Source organism: Dermochelys coriacea, chromosome 10 (assembly GCF_009764565.3).
Source record: "Dermochelys coriacea isolate rDerCor1 chromosome 10, rDerCor1.pri.v4, whole genome shotgun sequence".
NCBI classification, from domain to species: Eukaryota; Metazoa; Chordata; order Testudines; family Dermochelyidae; genus Dermochelys; species Dermochelys coriacea.
The window spans coordinates 67272942-67298832 of NC_050077.1; the positions used below are offsets into that span (position 1 = coordinate 67272942).

General features: G+C 40.2%; 1 protein-coding gene across 2 annotated transcripts in view; it reads left to right on the forward strand.

Moving 5' to 3' along the window:
* Positions 1–25891, forward strand: part of PDE8A (phosphodiesterase 8A) — a 192534-nt gene that overhangs the window by 131945 nt on the left and 34698 nt on the right. For both annotated transcript variants that reach the window (XM_038417810.2, XM_043494482.1), the window contains exons 2-11: positions 2693–2749; positions 7001–7191; positions 8540–8596; positions 12518–12575; positions 14544–14632; positions 14888–14966; positions 17201–17338; positions 23958–24046; positions 25611–25662; positions 25760–25802. In XM_038417810.2, coding sequence (XP_038273738.1) covers positions 2693–2749; positions 7001–7191; positions 8540–8596; positions 12518–12575; positions 14544–14632; positions 14888–14966; positions 17201–17338; positions 23958–24046; positions 25611–25662; positions 25760–25802 — 853 coding nt within the window. The remainder of the gene's footprint in view (positions 1–2692; positions 2750–7000; positions 7192–8539; positions 8597–12517; positions 12576–14543; positions 14633–14887; positions 14967–17200; positions 17339–23957; positions 24047–25610; positions 25663–25759; positions 25803–25891) is intronic.

Sequence of the window (25891 nt, forward strand, 5' to 3'; positions counted from 1 at the left end):
TAGTGATGAGGTGAGAGGCAGAACAAAGCAGCTTGATTTTTCACATCCCAGGAAAAATTTTCAGTGTTTGCAATGAGAAGGATCACCTTTGGGGAGTGTTTAAAATGAATAAATCTGATCTGGAAGTTTTTGAGAAAGTAAATCTGGAACCCTCTCTATGCTGATTTTACAGTCACTGTTAAAGCCCCACTTTAATAATGAAGGCATAAACTGTTCCTGTATTGTTTTCTCAGGTGTTACAGTGGCATTTTCCTCGCCTCATATTTCTCTCATTTAAATTTATATCGGTGATTTCCAAATTGATAAACAAATAAAAGCTCACATGAAGAGCCTTATGGGCTATGCAATGGAGCAATAAGGTCAGAGAGAAAAGAGCATGTAATTTTAAAAGGTTTTTATGTGGTATATGGGATGTAATGATGGTTCTTTAAAATTACTTATTGGAAAAATTCTAGACTGCAAAGGATTAAATCTGATCTTAAAGTGTGGTTTTACTCTGAAAAAACAACAATGTAAAAATGCCACCCCTTTACTCAACAGATCTGTTCCTTGGGTGTATATGATCCTGAGTCCTCTTTGTTTACTACATTGCCAAAAATAAGTTTCTTCTGCTTTTTTACCCCAGTTAGCCCGGCAGCTAAGCAAGAACCAGCTGGATTTTAGTTCCCCTTTTACATCAAGAGAATTCTATACTAATTGTTTGTGTTCTATCTCTCAGGGTACATCATCAACAGCCAAAAAAAACCCCAACAACAACAACCGTGAGACAGTAAGTCTCAGAGCCTGGGTTAACTGACTTGGGCTTGCACTGCAGAGCTAAAAATTGCTGTGTAGACGCTTGGGCTCAGGCTGGAGATGAAGCTCTGAAACTGCGGGAGGGGGAGAGGATGGGTCTTGCAGACCAGACTCCAGCCTGAGCCCAAACATCTACCCTGCTGTTTTTAGTCCCTCAGTGAGAGCCCGAGTCAGTTTACCCAGGCTCTGAGACTTGCTGCTGCTATGTTTTGGTTTTGCAGTGTAGATGCACCCTCAGAGACCAAAAATACAAAAGGCCAGATTTTCAAAGGTATTTAGGTGCCTAAAGATGTACATAGGTGCCAAGTGGGATTTTCAGATGTGTTTATGCCCTATGTACATCTTTAGGCACCTAAATACCTTTGAAAATCTAGCCCAAAGCCACTTAAGAGCCATTCCATTTACTCCTGTTCCCGTCTTCAGGCAATAATGCCGAATAGTTTATAGTACCAAAGACAGTTAGTTAGTTGGTAGAGCTAGTAAGAGCAGCAGACACACCTGATCATCATTACTTGTAATGATGCAAGAGAAGGAAAGATCCTAGCTCGACTCTCGGATCCCAAGCTAAGTTGGCACTTAGAAAAAGACTCTTTTCATATGTAATCCACACACACTCAGTATGGAAATCACTGACACACAGTGTACATAGCACACCGCAATGGTATTTTACAATCACTTTTCAGAGTAGAAGTGAATTTTAAACATATATGCCTTTAAATACTTATCTCAGAGTTCTGCAGTCTTCAGTTTCTGAAGGCTCTCATGGTCTCCACCAGCATGGCCTTGGGAAATAATGCATCAGAGCATACTTTGGGAAATGATGTGTGCATGTTTGTTTGTACAGCTTTCAAGCACTCATCATTTTGTAGTGAAATCCATTACTGATAAGGTTTCTAAAGCACAGTGTGATGGGCCACATCACTCGTCTGGCACCTCCTCCTGGGTGCTCTGGGGATTAGCTCATCAGGTCGATGCCTATCGCCACGGTGGTACACCGTCACACTATCTCTCTCTCAGTTCTGCATCTCCTCTCTTGTCCGAGGAAGCACAGCGTCCTCTGTATGACTCAGCCCTCTGGGCAGGTCGCTCAGCATTTTTCCCCCTTTTGGGATATATCAAAGTCTTTTCTTCAGTAGCCCTATGCAGTATTTCCATTCACTGCCTCAGCCCAGCAGTTCTGGGCTTTATTCTCCCAGCCCTCATTGCTCCTTCCCTGGACTGCTTCCTACCACTCATTTCCCCCCACTCTCTCTGGGTGTACTTGCTCAAAACCTTCTTCCCTTTACCCAAGGAGTGATTGCTCTTTCCCAGCAGCCCTTGTCTGTTGCCAGCTTCCTGGCTTTATAGGCCCTGCCTATTCCTGCCCAGCTGAGCCTGCTTTCTATCAGTTCCCTGCCCTCTAGCTCTCCCTCCAGTGCAGTCTGTGCAGTAAATTGGCCTGCCTGGTCTTCTTAACCCCTTCCAGTCCTGTGTGGGATGGACCCCCCATCACCCAGTTACATACTTTTACTTTTCTTTTGTGAATTAAATGCTTATTTACATTTTTAAAATAAAGCTCTTTCTAAACATTTGCCTGTGTTGTGGAACAGCTTAATTGATACTGAGAATACAGAAAATTAATGAGCAGTCTAGCATACTCACAAGACTAATACATAGCTTTATGTTTCAAATGACAATAAGAAAGTGACTGTAACCTGCTCATTGATTTGTAACCTTGTTGTTGTTACATTGAATAGGAATTTCTAAAAGCAACACAAAACCCCTATAGGCAGATGGGCTGATAATGATAGCAATATATTTGTGACCCAGTGGTAAATAAGAGAGCTCTTCTTTAGAGAGCTGATTTTCCTTCCTCCATGAGCAGGTAAGTGTTAAAACATTCTCTTCTCTTTTGTAGGCAGCAGTGACAGATGTGCAGTTTGGCCCTATGAGACTCCACCAAGATCAACTTCAGGTAACACTTTAGGAAATACTGAAACTAAGGTGAAGTTTCATGATCATCACACTGCATTTGTCCTGTAATGTACAGTATGCACATTGATGTTCAAATAAATATTTCACAGCTCAAACCAAAAACCAAATTTTCAGCAGGGTAATGTTTGTGATTGGATCCATTTTGTGCACACAACCCTTCCCCAGGGCATTTTGGCATGCCAGGCAACAAGCAGGTTATCTAACAGATTCAGCACTCTGTAAATTTTCCCATCCTAAAATAAATCCCCACCCTATTTCCAGCCTCTCTCCCTTCTCCCCGGCATCTCTCAACTTACTGAACATGATATCTACAACTATTTCTCCTCGTTTCTGTTCTCCACTTCCACCTGTATTCCAATCCAATCTGGTTCTCAGCCACTTCACTTCACTCTACTGAAACTGCTCGGAACAAGGTTGCTCTTTAATAATCCAAATGGACAAATCTCAAACCCTCTGCTCCATCCTTCATCCTCTTTGAGCTTTCAACTGCCCTTAACACTGCTGAGCATAGCTTCCTCCCTGATCCTCTCTCAGCTTGTGCAACTCCATCCTCCCTTGGTTCTCCTCCTACTGCTCTGGTTGTTCCATCAGTACTTCTCTTGGTGAATCCACCTCTTCACTCCCTCACCCTTTCCATGGGTATCCCATAGGGGTCCATCAATGCTCCACTCATCTTCTCCCTCGACACCCCATCTCTAAGTAATATTATCCATTCAGATGGTATCAGTTTATACTTAATAATAATGGCAAAGGCTGAACTCATCTTCCCAAGTCCTTCCTACTCCCTAGTTTCTCTGTCACCATTGACAACACCACAATTCTCCTTGTAACTCAGGCCTATAACCTAGTGTCATCCTGGAGTCCACTACCTCTTTTGCTGCACAGATTCATTCATAGTTCATAAGGCCAGAAAGGACCATTGTGATCATCTAATCTGACCTCTTGCATAACACAGGCCTCTTATAGGACTTCCCTGTATTAATTCCTCTTTGAATGAGATCATCTCTTTTAGAAAAAAAAATCCATTCTTGACTGAAAAATTTCCAATGATGGGTAATTCACCACAGTCTTGGTTAATAACCCTCATTTTAAAACTTTACACCTTGTTTCAAGGTTGAATTTGTTTAGCTTCAATTTACAGCCATTGGATCCTGTTATAGTTTTATCTTCTAGAGTGAAGAGCCCTCCATTATCAGATTTCTGTTTCCCGCATAGGTACTTATAGACTTTGATCAAGTTCCCCATAACCGTATCTTGGATGTCATGTTCTTCCATCCTTTAATCATTGTCCTGGCTCTTCTCTAAAACTCTCCAGTATTTCTTGAACTATGATTCCAGAACTGGACACATTATTCCCATACTGGTCACACCAGTGCCAAACACAGAGGTAATGTAATCTCTCTGCTTCTAGTCAATATTCCCCTGTTGTTATACATCCAATGGATCACAATAGCTGTTTTGGCCACGGCATTGCAATGGGAGCTCATGTTCAACTGATTAGCCATCTAGCCATCATGAGTTTGAAAAAGACTTGTGGGTCACCATTTCCTAGGACAGAGTCCCCCATCCTGTAAGTGTTACCTGCATTCTTAGTTCTTAGATATATACATGTACATTTCGCTTTATTAAAACACATATTGTTTGCTTGTGTCCCTCTTACAAAGTGATCCAGATCGATCGGTATCAGTGACCTGTCCTCTTCATTATTCACCACTCCCTCAATCTTTGTATATCTTTGCAATTTTTATCAGTAATGATGTTCTAGTTTCTTCCAGAGTCATTGATAGACATGTTAACGTGTGGGGCCAAGAAGTGCTTCCTTTGAGATCCCACTATAAATACATACTCTTGATAATGATTCTTCATTTCCGATAACATTTTGAGACCTATCAGTTAGCTAGTTTTTAATTAATTTAATGTGTCATGTTGATTTTATTTCATCCTAGTTTCATAATTAAAATGCTGTGTGGTATGAAGTAAAATGCCTTACAGAAGTTGAAATATATTACATCAACACTATTACCTCTATCGATCCAATCAATAATCTCACCTAAAAAAGATATCAAGTTAGTTTGACATGATCTGTTTTCCACAAACTCATGCTAATAGGCAATAATTATATTACCCTCCTTTAATTCTTTATCCTATATCAGCTGTTCTATTATTTTGCGCAGGATCAATGTCACGCTGACAGAACTACTGCCCAGATTGTCCCATTGATCTCTTTTAAATATTGGCACTATATTAGCTTTCTTCCAGTCCCCTGCAACTTCCTCACTGTTCCAAGACTTGTTGCAAATCTGCATTAATGGTCCAAAGAGCTCTTCAGCCATCTTTTTTAAAACGCTTGGATGCAACTTAGCTGGACCTGCAGATTTTAAAATGTCTAATGTTCAGTAGCTGCTGTTTAACATCCTCCCTAGTTACAGTTGGACTGGAGAGTATTTCATCATCGTATGACTGAATACATCATTTTGCTTTTGCCCCAAACGAGGCCAGAAATATTTCTTGCACATGTCCATCTTTTCTGCATTATTGTTGACAATTCTACCATTTCCATCTAGTAATGGTTCAATAAATGAAGCCTCATAATACTCAGGGGAGGTAGCTAAGTATTATTATCCCCATTTTACAGATAGGGATACTGAGGTATAGAGAGGTTAAACGACTTCAAAACTATGGCAGAGCCAGGAATACAACCCAGATCTGCTGATTGCGGTTCTGTGCTTTTGCTACAAGATGATCCTTCCTTTCTTAAGATCATCATAAATTAACTTCACTAAAAATAGCCAAACTATTACATGTTTTTACAGAGAGTTTAGCATAAACTACTATTCGTTGCTATAAAAGGAATCTGAGCTAAATGAACACAAAGTCCTTCACTCTTACAAAAATATGCACTACATGTAAATGTTAAGATTTATTGATAGACATTCCGCCAACCGGATCCAAAGTGTAGCTACCTCTGGAATTCTTAAAATAGCCCAGAAGTATAAAGTTCAGCAAGATGTGGTGTGAGTTACAGAAACTATACATTATTGTTTGACCAGAGTATACATATCTTACTGTAGTTTGATTAAATTACTGAAAGTTTTGGTGTTGTGTGACAATGGCCAAATTCTGAAAGTGACTTTATTGCCCCCTTCCAAAAATGGACACACACACTGTATTATCTGCAAAAGCAGCATTAATTAAAGGCCCGTATTCTGTCTGCAAACAGCCCAAATAAAGCCTCTTCCTCACTCCCTACACAGTGTCATCCTGATGCAAAGCCTATTGCAGTAAATGGCAATTTTTCTGTAGACTTTAATGACCTTTGGATCCAGCCCTCTTCAACTTCTATAGCACCTTCCATCGTGGTTGTCCAAACACCATACAAACATGAAGGAATTAAGCCTCCCCACACCTGTATGAAGTGGGTAAGCATTATTATCCCCATTTCAAAGAAAAAAGAAACTGAAGCACAGAGACACTAAGCTTGCCAAAGGTTACGGCGTGAGTTTGTGACCGAGCCAGCCCTAGGTCCCAGAATTCCTGACTCTCAGATTTTTATTTTAACCACAGCACACTCCCTCTGGAATGAATTGCAAGGCAGATGCTGCCTAGGAGTCATAGCTGGGGCAATCTGCATGCACCGGAATACTGCCTTTGACCTCAGAACCCCATGAGCTCACCAGGCCTCCCATAGTTCTTGCTAGTCACAATATTTTAGGGGAGTCAGGATGAGATGGAAGGCACAGCTTGTTTTCCATCATGCCACTGCAGCATCGGTGCAGATTTCCCCACAAATTATTTAGTCTGTGATTCCAGCAGTGTTAGAAAGTGGACATCCTGTACTAAGGCCCAGTCCAGCAAAGCCCTTAAGCATGTGTCTGGGACTGCTCACATGCTTACAATGACACCCATTTTAAGTGCTTTGCTGGAACGGGGTCAAAGCAAGCAAAATAAATGAAAGTTACTTGTATATCTGTAAAAGGGCATATCACAGACTATTTCTATGATAAACCATATGTTTATTGTTATTACACACACTGTATTGTAGTTTTAATAGTGTTCCCATTAAAATATTCCTTGGCTCTATCAAAAACAATCTTATTAAATACTGTATGTAAATCTTGTAAATGAACTTCACTAAAGTTTTCATAAAGTGGTTTAGGACTTGTAGAAATAGCAGCTGTACTGTATATTTAAAGATCTTTTAAACATGATTCACTCTGTTTCTTTGACTCAGGTACTTTTAGTGTTTGCCAAAGAAGATAACCAGAGTAATGGGTTCTGTTGGGCCTGTGAGAAGGCTGGGTTTCGCTGTAATATTGCCAGGACACCTGAATCTGCACTAGAATGTTTTCTGGATAAACAGCATGAAATTATCATTATCGACCATAGACATTCCAGATATTTTGATGCAGAAGCTCTATGCAGGTAAGTTCCATAACAATGGAATTTAAAAAATAGTATTTTTATTATAAAGAAATAGATGGAAAGCTCAGAATGTGATTATAGGCAGGAAGAATGTATAAAGTTATAGTGAATCTGTCACCACAAATTTATCATTTATATATTAGCTTTTTGATAAAAATTTAGAAAGGTACAAAAAGCAATGATACCTGAGAGGTGTACACAATTGCTTTGCCATTTGCAAAGCAATAAACAACTGCTGAGACTTTATTGCCAAAGTGAGGCTGAAATGCTGGAGTTTCAAACACTTAGACCCACAGTTGCATGCCTAATTTGCACACAGAAATCTGGGAATTCCATACATAAATTCATTTAATTAGCCATTTATATGCATAGGTGCTGGAACTGGGGGTGCTGCCACATCCCTTGTCTTAAAGTGGTTTCCATTATATACTGGATTTACAGTATGATTCAATGGCTCTCAGCACCCCCTCTATAAAAATTGTTCCAGCACCTCTGTTTGTATGCTCAATTTCTTGAAATTTCCCATGCAACTACATGTGCAAATGAGGTAACATTTTGTGTGCACACCTACAGTGTTTGTAAATCTGGCCTGAAATACATAATCTTTCTCAAAAGTCTTGTATTACAAATTTACTCCAAAAAACCCCCCACCAACTACTATAGCACATGAATGGGGGGGAAATATTCTTTCATAGCTCTTCAAGGACTGAAAATGCAGCAGTGTCTTGTTTCACTGACTTTTTAGTGAAATACTCCCTGGGACCATGTCTAGACTAAATATCCGATAGGGATGGGGGTGCAAGGATCAGAGTTCTGACTGCAGATGAGTGTAGTGGGGTCAGGGCACTGGGACAAAGGCTTTACTTCTTGTTAAAATAAAGGAATTAGTTTAAGATCTGTCAGGAGAAGGCAGGAGAGTATTGATGTTCCCCTGGTTACATTTTTACCACTCAATTCTTGATCAGAGTAAACTGCTCAATAACTTATTGAGGACAAGTCTGAAACATGCATAATTGCATGGCTTCTTTTGGAATGGAGCATTGTGAATGTATTCTCAATATGGGTTTCATGTCATTTGTGAGGGGAAGATATTTGCTATTTCCTCACCGGGGCTTGGCTAAAATCTAGACTAATCTATAATTTGCATGTTGTTTTTTCCACTGATACTCATAAACTGCTAAACATAGTCTTCTTTTGTAATTACCAAACAAGCTGGGGACTCAGTTTTGATTTGGTTTTGGTTTTCTTAGAATTAAGCATTTAAGAAAGGGATTTTCTAAAGACACTGTAGGATTTTATTAAAGATGAACTACAGAAATGTTACGTGATCTTGTTTCTTTATTTTAAGGTCTATCAGAACAACTAAAGCCTCAGAAAATACAGTCATAATTGGTGTAGTACGAAGGTAAATTGCAAATATCTTTATTTTCCAATGTAAACAATCAAATGAATGTGAATCTAATAATTGCAAATACTAGAACAATAGCTCTAAATTAGAACACTTTATTGTGTTGGTGACACTATACTTTTACTGGGTGCTGTGTTCACCATCCTCTGCTGTAGGAGTGTAGCCTTGCCTTTTGATTTCTGCATTGCACCAGATATTCCCTTCCCCCCCCCCACCCCATATCACTGAAGCTTTTAAGAACATGATTTGATCAAAAAACATAGCACTGTGTGCCAAGCTGTGGAGCCTTCTCAAGGCTGAATGTTTTACAACTCATGGAAGACCCTCCTTGAAGCTGTCAGTATCCCTAGATACTAAACTGCCCAGTAGGCCTGTCACCTCTCATCCCTTCTCCATGACCTCTTTGAGTGGATACTTTGTTCACTGCTGTCTAGGGAGACCATTTGTCCCAATTTGCCAGGATTACCCCTGTATTGAAGTCCTGTCCTGCTAGTCTTGCTTGTTCTCCTGAAACTAGTTTTGTTGCTGTTTCAGTGAAAGTCTCTGGGAGGGTTGTCCAGCCTCCTTTACCCACCCACTATTCTAGACTCTCCAACTCCTTCTCTCTCCACTACAGATCCAGCTCTGTTAGTATTCCTTACCTTTCTGCTGAAGTCAGGCCCAATGACTGCCTCTGTCCCGGTCTAATGAGTCACCCCCCACTTAGCCAGTCTTGATCTTGACTACCTCCTCCTCTTTTTCTCTTGTTTGATTCTGCTGCACTGTGTTTGGAGTACAATCTTAGCAGAAAGAAGCATTGGCCAAAAGAAAAATAAGCTGGCAGGTGGCACTTTAGGTCACGGCAAAGGAAGCTGCTGGCAAATCTTATGACTGTGACAACTAGGTCACATCCACAGCCATGGCAGCCCTTAAAGCTGGATTGGCTTTTATGAGAGTAATTTAAAGGGGAAAAAAGAAAATAAGGGAGGGAGAGAGAGAGGAAACAGTGGCTCAAGATCTTCTTGTCCTTCAACCAAAAAAAGAAAAATATGGCACACCCTTGGTACTGCAGGCCAGCTGTTCATTATTAAGGTAGGACCAATTTGAACCTGGCTTGCTAAATCACAGCCATGGTAGGAAGTTACTCAAGAGGTTTTTCTGCAGTTACTTTTTCTTTAAAAAAATAAATAAATAAAAAAGCTCACACTGTGAATGCTGTGATAAGGATAAATGCTCTTCAAGAGAAGATCTCATTAACTTGAGCTTTCTAGCCTTTCAGACCACTCAGTGTCCCAGCCTGGTGCAAAAAGCTAAGAAATAAATTTGCATTGCCCTGGGGGCATGTCTACAATGCAGTAGGAGGTGTGGCTGCACTTAGGTGGGCATATCTATGCACAGGTGCCAACTTCTTCTGGTGCTGGTGGGTGCTCGACCCCTCTCTGCCTCTGGCCCCACCCCGACTCCACCCCTGCCCCAGCTCCTCCCACCCCCATTCTAACCCCTTCCCAAAGTCCCCGCCCCAACTCCGCCCCCTCCCTGCCCCTATTCCGACTCCTTCCCCAATCCCCGCCACGGCCCCACCTCTTCCCTGCTCTTCCCCCCTCCCTCCCAGGGCTTGCTACAGCTGTTTGGTGGCAGCAAGTGCTGGGAGGTAGGCGGAGGAGTGGGGATGCAGAGCCCTCAGGGGAGGAGGTGGCGGAGGAGGAGATGAGGTGGGGCAGGGTGGGGAGGGGAGCTTGGGTGCCGGTGGGTGCAGAGCACCCACTAATTTTTTCCCCGTAGGTGCTCCAGCCCTGGAGCATGCATGGAGTCGGCGCCTATGTACCTGTGCAAGTTTAATCTAGGAAGCCCAACTAAAACTAGTAGGGATGATGCCGCAGCATGGACCCTTGCACAGGCTAGCAATGCAAATACATATCCAGAGTGCGGGGCAGGCTTATACAGACCACGCTGAAGCCTGTGCTGCCATGTCTTCACTGCTCTTTTTAGCCATGCTAGCTAGATGAAAGCAAGCGTGGATATGCCTTCCCAAGCTGCAGATCACCTCCCATTGCAATGTAGACATGCCGTGGGTCCGATTTTCTACTGAATAGTACATTGTATGGCTGTGTCTTCACTGACGAAAGATAAAGGTGTGTTTTTACCATGGGATAACTAACACGTGTTAGCTATCCCACCGTAAGAATGTGGCAAGGCAATGCACTGTACTTTTAGTGCAAGATAAACAAAGTGAGCCAACCGCAGGCAGGGAGTATAGTGCTTGACCTCGCCTAGCAACCTGACGGTAAACGCAAATGCCTTGTGTCCGTTTAGGATTTTACTGGGAGCTATTGATCATGTGTCAATTATCTTACCATAGAAAAATCACTTTTGTGCTAATAAAGACAAAGCCCATGTTAGCTAACACTTTGCAGAGGTTTTTCTGTTGTGCATAGGATCATTTCTCTCCAAGCAGGTTCCAACAGTTCATTTAGTTTTCTTGCCAGTACCTTGATCTTATTTCTTTATACTCCTGGGAGGCAGCATTATCAAGTCATTAGGACAGGGAACTCATGGATTCTAAGGCCGAAGGGATTACTGGGATCCTTTAGTCTGACTTCCTGTATAGCACAGGCCAGAGAACTTCCATACAATTGTTCTAGAGCAGAACTTTTAGAAAAACATCTAATCCTGATTTTTAAATTGTCAGTGTCCGCCATGATCCTTGGTACATTGTTCCAATTAAAAATGTACGCTGTATTTCCAGTCTGAATTTGTCCAGCTTCAATTTCTAGCCATTGGGTTGTGTTATACTTTTCTCTGTTAGATTGAAGAGCCCATTATTAAATATTTGTTCCCGTGTAGGTACTTACAGGTTGTAATCAAGTCACCCCTTAACGTTTTTCTTTGTTAAGATAAATAGCTTAAGTTCCATGAGTCTATCACTATAAGGCAAGTTTTCTAATGCTTTAATTATTCTTGTGGCTCTTGTCTGAACCCTCTCCAATTTATCAGCATCCTTCTTGAATTGTGGGCACCAGAATTGAGCACATTATTCCAGCAGCTGTCTCACTGGGAGCTAAGATACCTAGAGCTATTCTCTAATCTGCCACTGACTCTGTCGCACCTTGGGCAAGTCCATTAATTTTGCTATGCCTCAGTTTTCCCATCTGTAAAAGAGAGGAATCATACCCACTTAGAGTGCCCTGAGGTTTTCAAATCAGAAGAACTATTTAAATGCAAGCAATTACATCATCTGCTTCACCAGCCTCCATTACCTCTGATATACTTTTTAAACAAACCTAAAACAATTGCCATTCCTCCAACTTCCCCCATCCCAAGATATACACATATTTTTTTAAATATTGAAAGATTATATGGCCAAGATTTTCAAAAATAATAAGTGATTTTGGTGCCTCTTTTTATCGATGTCCACCTTGTCACACCTTAAAAAGTCCTGATATTCAGAAAGTGCTGAGCACCTGACTTTGGAAAACCAGGCCCTACTGAATGTCCCAAGTTAAACATCCAAGATTTGAGGCACCCAAGATCACTAGTCACTTTTGAAACCAGTTGGCCATCAACTTTCAATTTCCCCATATTTTCCATTATCCAAGGGTAGCAACAAAAGTAAGGAGTCGAGTATAGAAAAACATGGACTAGTCAAGTGATTTCTTAAGTCTATTGGCATGAAGCATTGATTTTTGTGTTGCAAAAAAGTTAGGGAGGGTACTTGAAAATGGAAATGATAATTTTGATGTAACATTTACTGAAAATTAAACTTAACATTCAAGATGTTTATCAAAGCACAAGAAGTGTATTTGATTTACAATAACAAAACTGTAATGCTTGGCTACATAGTGTGTGTTTTAGGCCCCAATCCTGCTAAGGATTCTTTTGTGGGACCAAGACTGAATCAGCAAAAGAAGCATTTCTGACTTTGTCATTCTGTTTTGACAGACATAGTGATCGGGAGGAGTCATCAATATTGCCACTGATTGCAGCAGGCTTCACAAGGGTGCGTATGTATTGTCATCCCCTGGATCATTCTGTAATGTGTGAACTATGATGTAATATGAGAAGCTGTGTTGCAGTTTGGTTTTCAGTGGTCCAGTTTGTCAGTAGTCCAGTCTGCAAAGCCTCACCTTCTGTAGTCCATTGTTCTATATTGTCTCCTCCTGAGCTAGCATATCCCAATGGAAACAGAAACATGACCACTTCCAAGATCATCCTAACTATCAGAGACTCTTTATATGCTGATTTTAAAAGAAATTTAAAAGTATTACACTTCATTTCATAAGTATATATGGGCCAGACTGACCCATTAGTAGCCATACAGTAGCAGAGCAGGGAAGTAACTTGCAGTGAACAATAGAACATCCTATGGGAAATTGATGCTATCAAATACAAATTCTCACCTGTAAATGGGGTTCAGACATTATCAGGTGCTATTATCTATTGTTTAGAGCAGGGGTTTAGAGCAGTGGTTTGCTGCTCCAGGCCAATGGGAGCTGCTGGAAGTGACGTGGGCCGAGGAATGTACTGGCCGCCGCTTCCAGCAGCTCTCATTGGCCTGGAGCAGCAAACCGCAGCCAGTGGAAGCCGCGATCGGCCGAACCTGCGGACGCGGGAGGTAAACAAACTGGTCCGGCCCGCCAGGGGCTTTCCCTGCACAAGTGGGAGAACAAGTTTGGGAACCACTGGTTTAGAGTTACCTGGAATGCATTACACTGAATCTGTTCCCTGGCAACTATCCCAATTAAGCAGGTTTGGTGCTTATTAGTGTGTCAGTTAGGTGGATTCTTCAGTACACTAAACTGACAATGGAACAAAAAGTGCATGATTTATAATGAGACGCATGGTGCATGTTCAGTAGTTTGTTTACTACTCTGTCATAGCACATTTGCATCCCTGTCATTTTTTGAAGTTAGACCACAGTGCTGCAAATACTAAAGGATGGGAGTAATTTTATTCATCTGGGTAAATCCAGTGACTTCAGAGGGACTATTCAGATAAGTAAAGTTATGCAGAGTGCTTAAGTATTTTCAGGATTAGGGGCTTGACAGCCTTGGCATTATCTTTCTAGAACCCATTCCTGCAATTCTTACTCCTCATTAACTCCCCTTGAAGTCCATGGCACTTTAGCATGAATGAAGATCCGAAGGGCTTGTCTACACTTGGAAGTTGTTTCTGATTAAAGTAGGGGATGTATTTGGAGTGTTCCTGTTCCTGAATAACTCCATGCATTGACAAGCTTATTCTGGAATAAGAGTTCCTTATACCTGTTTAGTTTAACCCACTTTGGTTAAATTAAATAGGAAGATGGCACTTTTATTACAGAATATGTGTCCACCCATGGAATTATCTGGGAACAGTTAATCAGGAACAGGTTCATGTGTAGAAAAGCCCTTTGGCCAAACACATAAAGAATCTGAATCAAAACCCAACAAAGTCAATGGGAGTCTTTCTGTTGACTTCATTAGGCCTTGCATCAGGCCCAAAATGAATACACACTAGACAAGGGCTAATATTTTGTCATGTAACAGTAAAAAAAAAAATAAAAAAAAATTGTTTGTTTCTGTCCAGGAAATTATGACCTAGAAAGCTAAACAGCATGTAAAATTAGTGTTGAAATTTGACTTTTTTTATTAACAATATGATTTAATTGTTATTTAAACTAAACAGCATGAAGACAAATAATTTTAACAGAAATTAGTTTGATCCTGTTTATTGACTTTGTTGATAATCACATTGATACAGCATGCTGTTTTTATCTTGTTACAGTTTATTTTCTATTGCTTTTTTCAAAATGTAACACCTGGAGGAAATGCACCAGCCTGATAAAAGTTTCTAGAGCTCTTTACTTGTGAATGTGTTAATTTTATGCATCCCTGCTGTCATTCATAATTTCTTTTTTCTTGAAAACAGCATATCTTTATTGACAGAAAAATCAACTGCTGAAATATTTCTAACTTTTCATTTACAGAGATATGTAGAAAATTCCAATATCATGGCCTGTTACAATGAGCTAATTCAGCTGGAATTTGGAGAAGTGCGGGCACAATTTAAACTAAGGTAATTTTACTAATTTTGAGAAAACATCAACAATAAAAAAGGCCAAATTTATTCTCATCCAAAAAAGAATATTTCTTCTTATTGTATGGATGCTCATTATAGAAAGTTAGTTAGCCAAAGAAGTATGTCCCTATTAATCCCTAAAGCACAAACTCCTGCCAGAATTTGTGTTTTTTCTGTTGTATGATATTTTATATAGATTGTAAGAGACACGTAAATTAAATCTAATCCACTGGATTTTTTTCTGTCTACAAGGGCTTGTAATTCAATATTTACAGCACTCGAGAAAAGCCAAGAAGCTATTGAGATCACAAGTGAAGACCATGTGATACAGGTTTGTTCTAGTTATTTTTATAAGCATAAAATATTGTTCTGTGGGTTCACTAAATTTTATTTCATCCACAATTATATGTACTCTTTCTTTAAAAGAGGTTCAAGCATCTGACCTAATAGTTCTAAACAGATAGATGAATTCAGCTCTCATGTACCATTTCCTCAGTTTAAAATATCCTGTATAAACCAAGTACATTTTAAAAAAATAAGTAATCTTTGAGGTTATGCTGCAGATCTGGCCCTCTGTCTTTTTGTGATGCTCATTTCATATGTTGCTGATAACTGCTGGTGAACACAGCCATGGTTTTATAAACTTTCTTTTCCTAAAGTGTTGCAAATTAATTTAATTTTTCTTTAAAACCTAGCTGCAAGCAAAGCTACTTCCAAGTGCAGACAAGGTCTCTGAGTATAAGTTTTAGTGAAGTTTTAGCAAATGTCCACAAGTGACTAGAATAAAATCACAAAACTCATTTCCTTGAAGCTCATTGTCCTTGAAGACTTGAATCCATCCCTCTGTACACACTGGGGCTCAAACCAGTTTAAGGAACTGAATTTAAGCTAAATTTGAACACAGACCCAGTTAACCTTGTTTCTTTGATGGTATGGCCAGCTAACATGGATTAAGCCAAATCATATTGGAACTCTGTTTAAACAAGATTAGAATACATTTTTAAAATGTGGTATTGCAGTTGTTTGTTCCATCTACACTCACTTGCTAAAATGATTTAGAGACTGACTTGGTTGGAACTATATTTTTGAATATGGTTCCCTAGTTCCCAAACTAAAGTCAGCCCAGACAGAACCTAGCTCTCCGCTCTTGAAAGGCTAATACACTAAGCCAGCCTGTATGGATGAACTTTATTATAAATCAGAGGTAGCTAAACTTACTGACCATCTGAGCCACATATGACAGTCTTCAGACTTCAAGAGCTGGGGTGTGTCTGCTGGAGCTTGGGGCTTCAGCCCCACTCCTGCTGAAGCCATGAGCTCTGGCAGGCATGCCCTGTGGGCCTAAAGCCCCAAGACGGCCCCCAGCCTGCTGGTCAGAAAGCAACTTGTGGGGGGGGGACGTGGGGGTCACATGCACTGTTCCCTCTAAGCTGTGCATGTGTGCACGCACACACAGATCCTAAACCCCGCGCACACGGTGAAACACCACGCACACAAACATTTGCACAGAAGCACAACAATTTGCACAGAAAATTTTTTGGGGGTCACGGCCTGTCAAAAATTTGCACAGAAGAAATTTTTTGCGCACACAGCCTGTGAAAAATTAGAGGGAACATTGGTCACATGCCCCCTTCCCCCCCATTTTTGCTAGGGTTTGCTGGCCCCGCTCAGTCACATGGTGCTGCCGGGCTCCATCCCTGCATGGCAGCTGCTGGAACCAGCAAGTTGGGAGCCGCAGCCATGGGGAGAAGCAGATGAAAAGAGCTGGGAACTGCAAGGAGAGCCCCTGCTTTTGCGTCTCCCTGTAGAGCTAACGCAGCAGCCCTGCTCTGTAGCTCCCAGCTGTTTGCCAGCGCCTCTCCATGTAGAGCTAACATCTGGGAGCTGCAGGGAAGGGCCGGTGAGGGTAAGAGGGAGTGGGTGCCTGGAGAGACATGACTCAAGCTCTTGAATGGGGCCAAACCTTTAAATTGTGCCCCCTGCCCATCATCAAGCACCTTCAGTTTATGGATAAGGATTCCTGCCTCCCAGCACTCTTAGATTCCCCTTCACACAGCCCATTTTCTTGAGCTTTGTGGGGGGCCCAGAGATACCCCTCTCCCCAGTCCTTAGCTGTTTCATATAAAGAAAAAACAGAATTTAGCAACATTACTGGTTAATACTCCTCTGCCCTACAAAATCTCACCATCCTGTTTGTGACTTTCACAACACTAAGATTGGCTTCAGTTTGAAAGGATTCGTTTTTCAAGAGTATTTGTTGTCAATAATAACTCCTTAGAAATGCAAAACTATGTTGTATTTCCATAACAAAATATATTTCCCTCTCTCTCTGCTCATGTGCGCACACAGGCTTGTTTTCTAAGTGTGCCAGACTTCTGGACTGGATTTTTGTTTTGTTGTGCTAAAAAAATGAAGTGTATGTTTTATGAATAATACATACAAATACGTTTATTTCAGCTTAGTAAACATACCACTAGGTATTAACAAGGTAGGTCAAAATGCAGGTCTGTCTTGACTTTCTTCCTTTAAGTATTGTGTTTAATGAGCTTTGGTTTTATTTCACAGTACGTAAATCCTGCTTTTGAAACAGCGATGGGCTATCAGATAGGTGAATTAATAGGAAAGGAATTAACTGAAGTGCCTATAAATGAAAAAAAAGCTGATTTCCTAGATACTATTAATTCCTGCATAAAGATAGGAAAGGTAAGTAGCCATATAATAACATTTATCATTCCATGATATTATTACACATTACCTGTATGAGTGATAATTGTCCATTCATAAAACACAACATAGAGTTTACAGGTATGTAACCTGCGTTGTTTGCTTTCTCACACAAGTAATCCCGTTGAAGTCAATGAGACTAGTTGTGACCAGCAGGATTTGGCACATAACATACTAACCTGGGGTCCAATCCTCTTCCCACTGAAGTCAATCGAATTCATCTTATTGACTTCAGTGGGAGCAGGCTTAGTCTAGTCCTCTCAACTGCAATAATTATGGGCTCAATCCTGCAAGGTACAGAGGAGAGCCACATACTCCTCAACTCCCATTGGTACTTTGCTGCACTGGGTCTTGGAGCGCTGCTCCTCACTGTAGATTCTATTTTACTCGCATTGAAAACCAATCTTGTGTGCTATCTCACTCTCACTGTTGTATCTCCAAATGCTTTAAATTGTGGGTCTGAGGGTGTGGACAATCTTACGGGTGCTAAAGAAATGAATCCCACATGATTTAAATCTTCTCATCCAATTTGTGTAGGTGTGTGTGTGTGCGAGTACATATGTGCCCTTGCGCCCTTTCATTATATCCCATATTAGGTATGCTTAATAATGGTGAAAAACAATTAAAAGAAATCTCTGAGAACAATAAATATTCTGTGTTGGTGGGAAAATGCTTATCAGTGGTAAAAAAAAATTTTGACATTGTCAAAACATAAAGCTGTGTAATGTATAGTGTAAGAAAGTGATAAGATGGAGTAATGCATTTCTAGAATGGGAACTGAGCTGAGTTTAAAGAGGTTTGGATCTCATCAAGAATGACATTTTCCTTTTTGTAAAGGTTACTTTCAGTTAAGTTGCATGGAAAAGTAAGAGAGTAAAACACTCTCCTGTGTTGTTTCTGTGTAGCGTGTATTACATGTATGTGTATTACTCGCTTTACATATGTGGGGCATATTCTGCATGCACCAAAAAGTGTGAAAACTTAAAAGGGAGGTGGAGAATAAGGAAAATAAGGTAGCTTGATATGAAAGAACAAGTTGTCCAGTGGCCAGTAGATTAGAACAGAACCACACTCCATTTTCAACATGATACATTGTAGCTGATTAGCAAGCTCAGAATTTAAAAACCTTGGGAGAGAGGCATGTAATTGTAACCCTAAAGAGACATATCAGCTTCCAACTGCCAGGCCCTTTTCTTCCACAAGAGAGGTAGTTCTCTAATGACTAAGGAATTCGCTAGTGGATTTCCATTAGAAATATTTGTTGCACCAAGGAAGTGCAGGGGAGTCAGATGGCTTCAAAGTCCAGATATGGAGGTTGATAACAGAGATTTTGCAGACTGCCTCATAGCACTATGGTGTTCCTTTGATTGTATTATTGTTGTGGCACTATGTGAGTGTGCATCCTAGTATGTCTCAGAGCTGACATTTGCATCTTGACAGCAAAGCCTAAATGCCTTCTGAGGCCAGTGAAAAGATTGTCATGGTACCCTGTCTAAGGAGACACTGATCATGGTGGTAACATGAGGAATTTTCTGAATCAGCTGCGTTTGCAAAGATGTGCCATGGCATATACACAAGGCTGAGTCAGGGTAGCTAATTGGGTCACACTAGCTGTCTGCTGGGAAACACCACGTTATTGACAGTGTGGTGAGATGTTAAAATTAATTACTAGTGTTATGTACATCTAGGCATTGATGCATCAAGGCACCAACACAAAGATGTGATTAGTCACACTGTGTACATCAAGGTAGTAACATGAGTATTCGTCTAGAAAGGCAATGATGTGTCTCTGTGCAGATGGAATGTGCATCTGAACATGAAACTATCAAGTGTCTGGATATTGACTGGAGTGCTGGAACGGATCCAAGAGACATCCAAGGGCTAAAATGATGGTGCTTCACAGTTCTGTTGCCTCTGTGAAGGTGCATCCAAATAAAGGCACGTGGTACAGGTCTGATACCATTATGTGGTGATCATTAAGTTAAGAATACAGATCAGTTAGTTCTATTGGGCCTCATGACTACAGCATCTACTATTCAAGATATCCAATTATCACATTTTCAATTATTTTTAATGTAATAACAAAAATGTCTCTAACAGAAATGTATTTTTAGACTACTCATGGTAAAAAAAAAACTAATACTGACTAATATTTTCCTTTAAGTATGGAGCTGTCAAGATTTTCATGTTTTAGTATTCTGATTTCAGAACACCCGTCTGTGAATATTAGTGAGATATTAAACTTTAAAGCCTACATTTCTGGAAGGTCTTGAACTCTCCTCGATGTAGATCTGTGTTTGTTACATATGTCTTCTTCTTTGCCATTGGGACACTTAACAGTTTGTAATCCATATAGATTGTAAACGTGTAGAATTTTACGTATTAACACAAAAGGAGTTCTTCCAGACAACATTTGCAGATGCAATTTTACTGTGTGGTTCAATGTTTGAAAGATCACAATACTTTGAAAGTGTTTTATACTGAATTGTTCCAGGAGAATTTGAAACAAACTTGTGTCTGGAAGGAATAACATTCTCCAAAAAGTTTTGGTTGTGTCAAGATAAATCTGATTTGATTTATCTGTCTCCCTCCATGTTTGTGATTTCTTTGTATGTATGAAAAAAGACTGCTTCCTCTTAGCAACCAAATATGTGGGCACTGTAACTTGATTACACTATCTTATACTATACCAAGCAATTTCTCTAGCCCAGACAAAAACCTGTTCTGTGATGTTTTCTGATCATCCAGCACACAGTAGGAGTTCTTATCTCATGATGAGATGAACCCTTCCCAGTTTGAGACTACGTAGTATCATAACAAACATAGTAACAAACCAGAATTCCTGATAGAGCTGCGCCAGAGATTTGTGGGAAATATTTCTAGTTGTATAATTGGATCCAAGATGGATCTATGCCTGTTCATCCACACCTGTAATATTTTAACTCCTTTGTTGAAAAACATTAATCTGTGGCCAAGTTTAGCATCTTCAAATAGTATTTGATTGGCATTTTACACAGAAAAGAAAGGGATGTTTTAGCGAATGGACTTGGACAATCCACATAGTATACAGTGATCAGGAAGGATATTGTAGAGCCAAGTAAAAAGATGTCTTTGGTTAACGTATGCTGGCTGTACTCACAAGAGACCAGCGCTATCAAAGGGCATTTGCCTTCTGTTCGAATTTAAGAAATTAAGACACAACAACTTGCATATTCTTAACTCATTGAATGAATCAAATTAGATCCACTGAGGTGAAATGTGAACTAGCTGATCACATCTGACTAGAAGTTTAGCTGCATCTGATCCCAATGATCTGGAACAAAAAAAATCTTTATTTGAGATAAATGAGGAAATGCATCCAATGAAGTGAGCTGTAGCTCACGAAAGCTTATGCTCTAATAAATTTGTTAGTCTCTAAGGTGCCACCGGTACTCCTTTTCTTTTTGCGAATACAGACTAACACGGCTGCTACTCTGAAACCTTTATTTGAGATAGTTTCACTTTTCATAAAGTGAGGACAAATCTACACCACAGCAAGAGTGTTTCCCACTGACAGTGTCCGTGCGGACAGCGCTTAGGTTGATGTAACTTACGTTGCTCAGGGGGATGTCTTTTTCACACCCCTGAGCGACGTACGTTACATTGACTTAAGTGGTAGTGTAGACCAGCCCTAATTCAGACAAGGCACCCAATTTCTCTCACTGCTTGGAAGTTACTCCACAGAGGAATATATATCCTGCAAACTATAGGGGAAGTTATTTAGTTATCTAAGGCAAGTGTGTAGTTTGTAAAGGTGCATACTGTGTGCAATTTTATATGAAAAATGAACCAAACTCAGATCACATTGTGGAAGATTTTGTGCTTGACATTGAGCTTTGGTTTACAATGAGCTTTGGTGTCTTACTGCGTAATGAAGCATTGCCTTCCAAAGGTGTCATTAGAGCAGTAGATTATCACATCAAGGATGTTATTGATTCTTTCTTTTCTACTTACACCAGACGTTCTTAGTCTTTATTTTAACAACAGAACATTAGGCCATGCTGAAGTGACTGTGACACCATATTTCTAGGACAATAATTCATTCATAAGGATGAGCTCAGTTGAAGGCATATGTCGAGAGGTACATATTCTCTATTTAGCTGGCTGACAGAGGTTCTTGGAGAAAGCATATGGAGCTCTTAAAATATGTTTATGTAATATCCTTGTAAGAACTTTACCTAATGGCTGGTGTTTGGCTTAGACCAGAACTGAATTCTTCTGACCCTTCTCCTCCACATGTTACCTTTCAAGGTTTTCTTGTTTTTTTTCAGACATTACAACTGTGAATTTTTGCCTCTTGAATATGAAGCAAAATCCATTAGTGACTGCTTCTATTCTGACATGAGGGGAAGGCACTTGCAACTGTAGAATTATTCAATCCGTGCATTATGACTTCATCCCTTTATGCATATTCTGACCTTATTATCTGGGTTTAGAGATTGATTACTCATCTCTCCCTTATCCTGGTTGTCAGGGAACTATTGCTATGTATTATTTTAATTCCAAGAGCATAGAACTGTGTAATGTTTGCTTAGTCCTCATTTATATTCCTCATGCAACATATGGGAGAAGATATTATGCTTGATTCCCAATTTGTTGTGCACAGTTCTTTTCTCAGAGAGATGCATGGAAAAACCTTTCAGGTTTTTTTTTTTTTATTCCTCAACTTCCTCCCCACACTGCTTGTCATTATGCAGTCCTTATGAATGCTGGATTCGTTACTTGTTGGTTCTCCTTACCCAGTGCAAATTACATTAAAATATAGGGCAAATTCTACCCTCAGATATGCCTGTGCAGTCTTGGCCCATCTGTCTATTGGTTTCTCTACAATATTAGGATAAATGTAGGTGTGTATTTACAGTATTCTGTACTGTGTGTATATGCACATGGATTAGGGTGACCAGATGTCCCGATTTTATAGGGACAGTCCTGATTTTTGGGTCTTTTTCTTATATAGCTCCTATTACCCCCTACCCCCATCCAAATTTTTCACATTTGCTGTCTGGTCACCCTAATATGGATACACATATGCACAGAAAACCTGATCAATTAAAAGACTCCCTGTGACTTCACTGGGCTTTGGATGGCGCCCATATACAGTAAGCAGTCAATTTGTTGTTCATTGTTGGACACTCGTGGACCCAGATTTTCTAGATTCTTTTTCTCTTTAAATTTATGCTAGGATGGACAAACTTGTGGGCATGACTTTGAATCCACTCAAATATCATGGGTCCACAGACTGCTTCATACTGAATGTTGTTGGTTTTGCATTATGCTATGGAAAAAGGAACAAAAAGAGGAGAGTGGGAGAGAAGTCAGGTGAACAGTGGAACAGAAAGCAGACAGAATGGGGACAGGGTTGTGGGAGAAGACTGATGAAAGCGCCAGAGAAAGAAAAAGAATTCTACTGGAAAAATATGGGATGTACAACATCTGTTTGTGCCAGTCTCACTTGTGGAGTTTCTTCTATTCCCCAATACATAGAACAGCCTCTGCTTTAAGTAGAAGTTGCTGAGTTAGATGTATGAAAATAATAATAATAGGAGTAACTGGGTGAAATCTGCCACCTGTTATACAGGAGATCAGATAATCCCTTCTGTCTTTAGAATCAATGAATAAAAAAAGATTTTTTTAACAGGATGCCCTTTAAAAATATAGGTTTAAAACAGGAGGGCAAATAGTCAGTTTCTGAAAATCGTATCCAGGGCTGACCAAAAATTTTACATCTAAGCTATTTTTTGACAGAAAATTGGGTTTCAAGTAACTGCAACCTTCACTAGAAGTTTCTGCTTTCCATAGAAATTTTTGACTATTATTTAAAAAAAACAACAACAAATCCTGAAAACCAAAAGCTTTCAATTTTTTGGGTTTTTGACAAAAAGTTGAAATGTTTGGCAGAAAATAACCCAGGCATTTTCTGACAAGCTCTACTCACCCATTAGCCTGAAACCCAAGAGTGTGGATCTATTATAACTACAATGCTAACTTCAGAGACCAAGAAGTAAGCATGTTTCAGCCCCTCCAGAGGTGGACTCCTCTGGAGCCCATCCCCAATTGGCTGGTCAGTGTGCTATTATATATACAAAAAATGTCTCATGTTTTCTGTCTCTGAAATTCAGCTTCAAAATTGTGTGAAATTATTTTGGAGTTTAATTTTCTTAAATTTGTTTTTATAAATAACATATTTGGGCAGAGGGAGAGGCTGTCTGAGTTTTCTGGAGAGGTGGATAATTTCTCCAATGAACTAAAAGAATGAGTCACTTGTGAGAGGAGTGAGAACCCGCAGCCCTAGTTGCATCTTCAGTTCCTCTTCTTTCATATTTCTTCTTTCTGAGTCCATGTTTCTCTGACACATGCATTGCCTCTACGACCCCTTAGAATGAATGTCTAGGTCTGGGATTGCAAAGCAGATTTAAATGAAAATATATCAAATTTTGATTTGTTTTTATTTTTTTCCTGACTCTCTTGGCAGTAATAAATGAAGAGGAATTTGTAGAAAATAGCCTTACGTTTGTTAATTACTTAATTGAATGTAATTATCTTTGGACTACTTTTGCAGGAATGGCAAGGAATGTATTACGCCAAAAAGAAAAATGGAGATAGCATACAACAAAATGTGAAGATAATACCTGTCATCGGACAGGGAGGGTAAGTGCAAAAGTTAAGTACCTTATCAATATGTATTTGAGGTATGATACAATGCTCAATGAAGTCAGAGACTCCCATTGGCTTCAGTGGGCCTTGCATCGGTCTTTGTTGCTTTCTAAGTGAAATTAATCCCTGCAGAGCTGGGAGCTTGCAGTGGGACCAATCCACCACTTAAGTCCTCAGGGTAAAATCCACTTTACTCACATAATGCTTGGATAATTGCACTGTATGCAAGGGAAGTGAAATCCTACCCCCAGTGCAGAGCCAGGGTTTGGGCCAAGCTCTCTGTGGCTATTATTCCATCCTGTGGGATAGAGTGGTGAGTGCTCCCATTATGGCTTGTGTTGAGGCCACTGGAGGGGCCACATAAACCTAGAGCCTATGTTCCCTCCCATCATTTCCATCCAGGCTGGCCTATGCAAGGCTGGTGTGCAGACTGGTTCTGTGGTGCAGCGACTGGATCTGTGTAGGTCCTTTACACTTACATCCCAGGTGAACTTGACCCAAAGGAAGCTAACATTCCTTACTTAGGCAAAATTCCCATTTTCCAACACTTCCATTCGGCCATTGACTGGGTTGTTTAGAGCAGAATGGTAAATATTGATTATTAGAACATTTATGGTAAGTCCTCCCATGCAATTTCAGTAAAAAAAGGGGGACCAGCTGGCATATATTGTAGCAGTCCCTAAACTCTCTGGGAATTTTCCAAACATGCACCTTACCTTACGCCTTAGTTCCTCCTATCCTACTGAAGCATCAGGCAGTCCAATTCCTCCATTGATTATCATCACTTGCTAGTTGTGATGCTTCTTCCTAGGTGATGCCAATGGAAAACACGCAGAGTTATTAAAATAATATGGGCTTGATGATATAAGAGAACATGTTCCTCCGGAAAGCCCCACTTTTGTATGTCCTTCCCTTCTCAGGTTGCTCTATCTTACCATGAAGGAAAGGTTGTATGCAACTTCTTTCCTATCCAACAAATGTTATAGGTTAATTAAGTGAGCAGGAGAAACTCCTCTCTTTATAGGCAGAAGAAGTGGGATGTTTTAAATTGCTGGCATCCCTCGATAGTAATTCATATTCTCTATTCTCCATCAGTGGAGCAAAAGCATCTAGCAGCTTGTGATACAAAGCAAAGGAGATGGACCCATACTCATGTATACATTACCTGAGTACAAAGCAAATGCGGTTGGCACAGGGAGTGTCATGCCAATCCGGAGGCATTTAGGATGGTACTAGCCTAGGTGACTGCTCCACCCTTAAATCCTGTAGTCTGTCTGTCTGGACCTACATCATTGCAGATGCACCAGCCACATCATACACCTAAACTTCCCCCAGCAGCAGCAGAGAATGAGCCCACAGAGCATGACTATACAGCACACATATCCCACCCTCCTGCCCTCCAGTGCAGCTGACCTGCATTGGTTCCATGCCCTCACAGAGCACGATTTGTTCTGGATGGATTTATTGCTAGTATGGATCTTGTAAATTTAAAATGCTGCTAGATGTGAATCAGAGCTGGGAATTGGCGCGACAATAACACATTGTTTTTTGCCTACAGAAAGATTAGACACTATGTGTCAATTAGTAGACTGTGCAATGACAACAATAAGGTAAGAAAAAAGGTGATTTGTCCATTTTAGTTTAGGCAGAAAATATCACAGCGTGATCAGGAAATTGATTAATTGGATTTCTTATATTGATTTGTAGGCAGAAAGAATATGTGAACGTGTTCAGGCTGAATCTCAGACAGGTACGTTATTGCATTTTTGTCACAAGAAGCATGGGATGTATGCAGGAAAAGATTAGATAGGTCGCTAAGATCAGATTCAAATGCGGGTT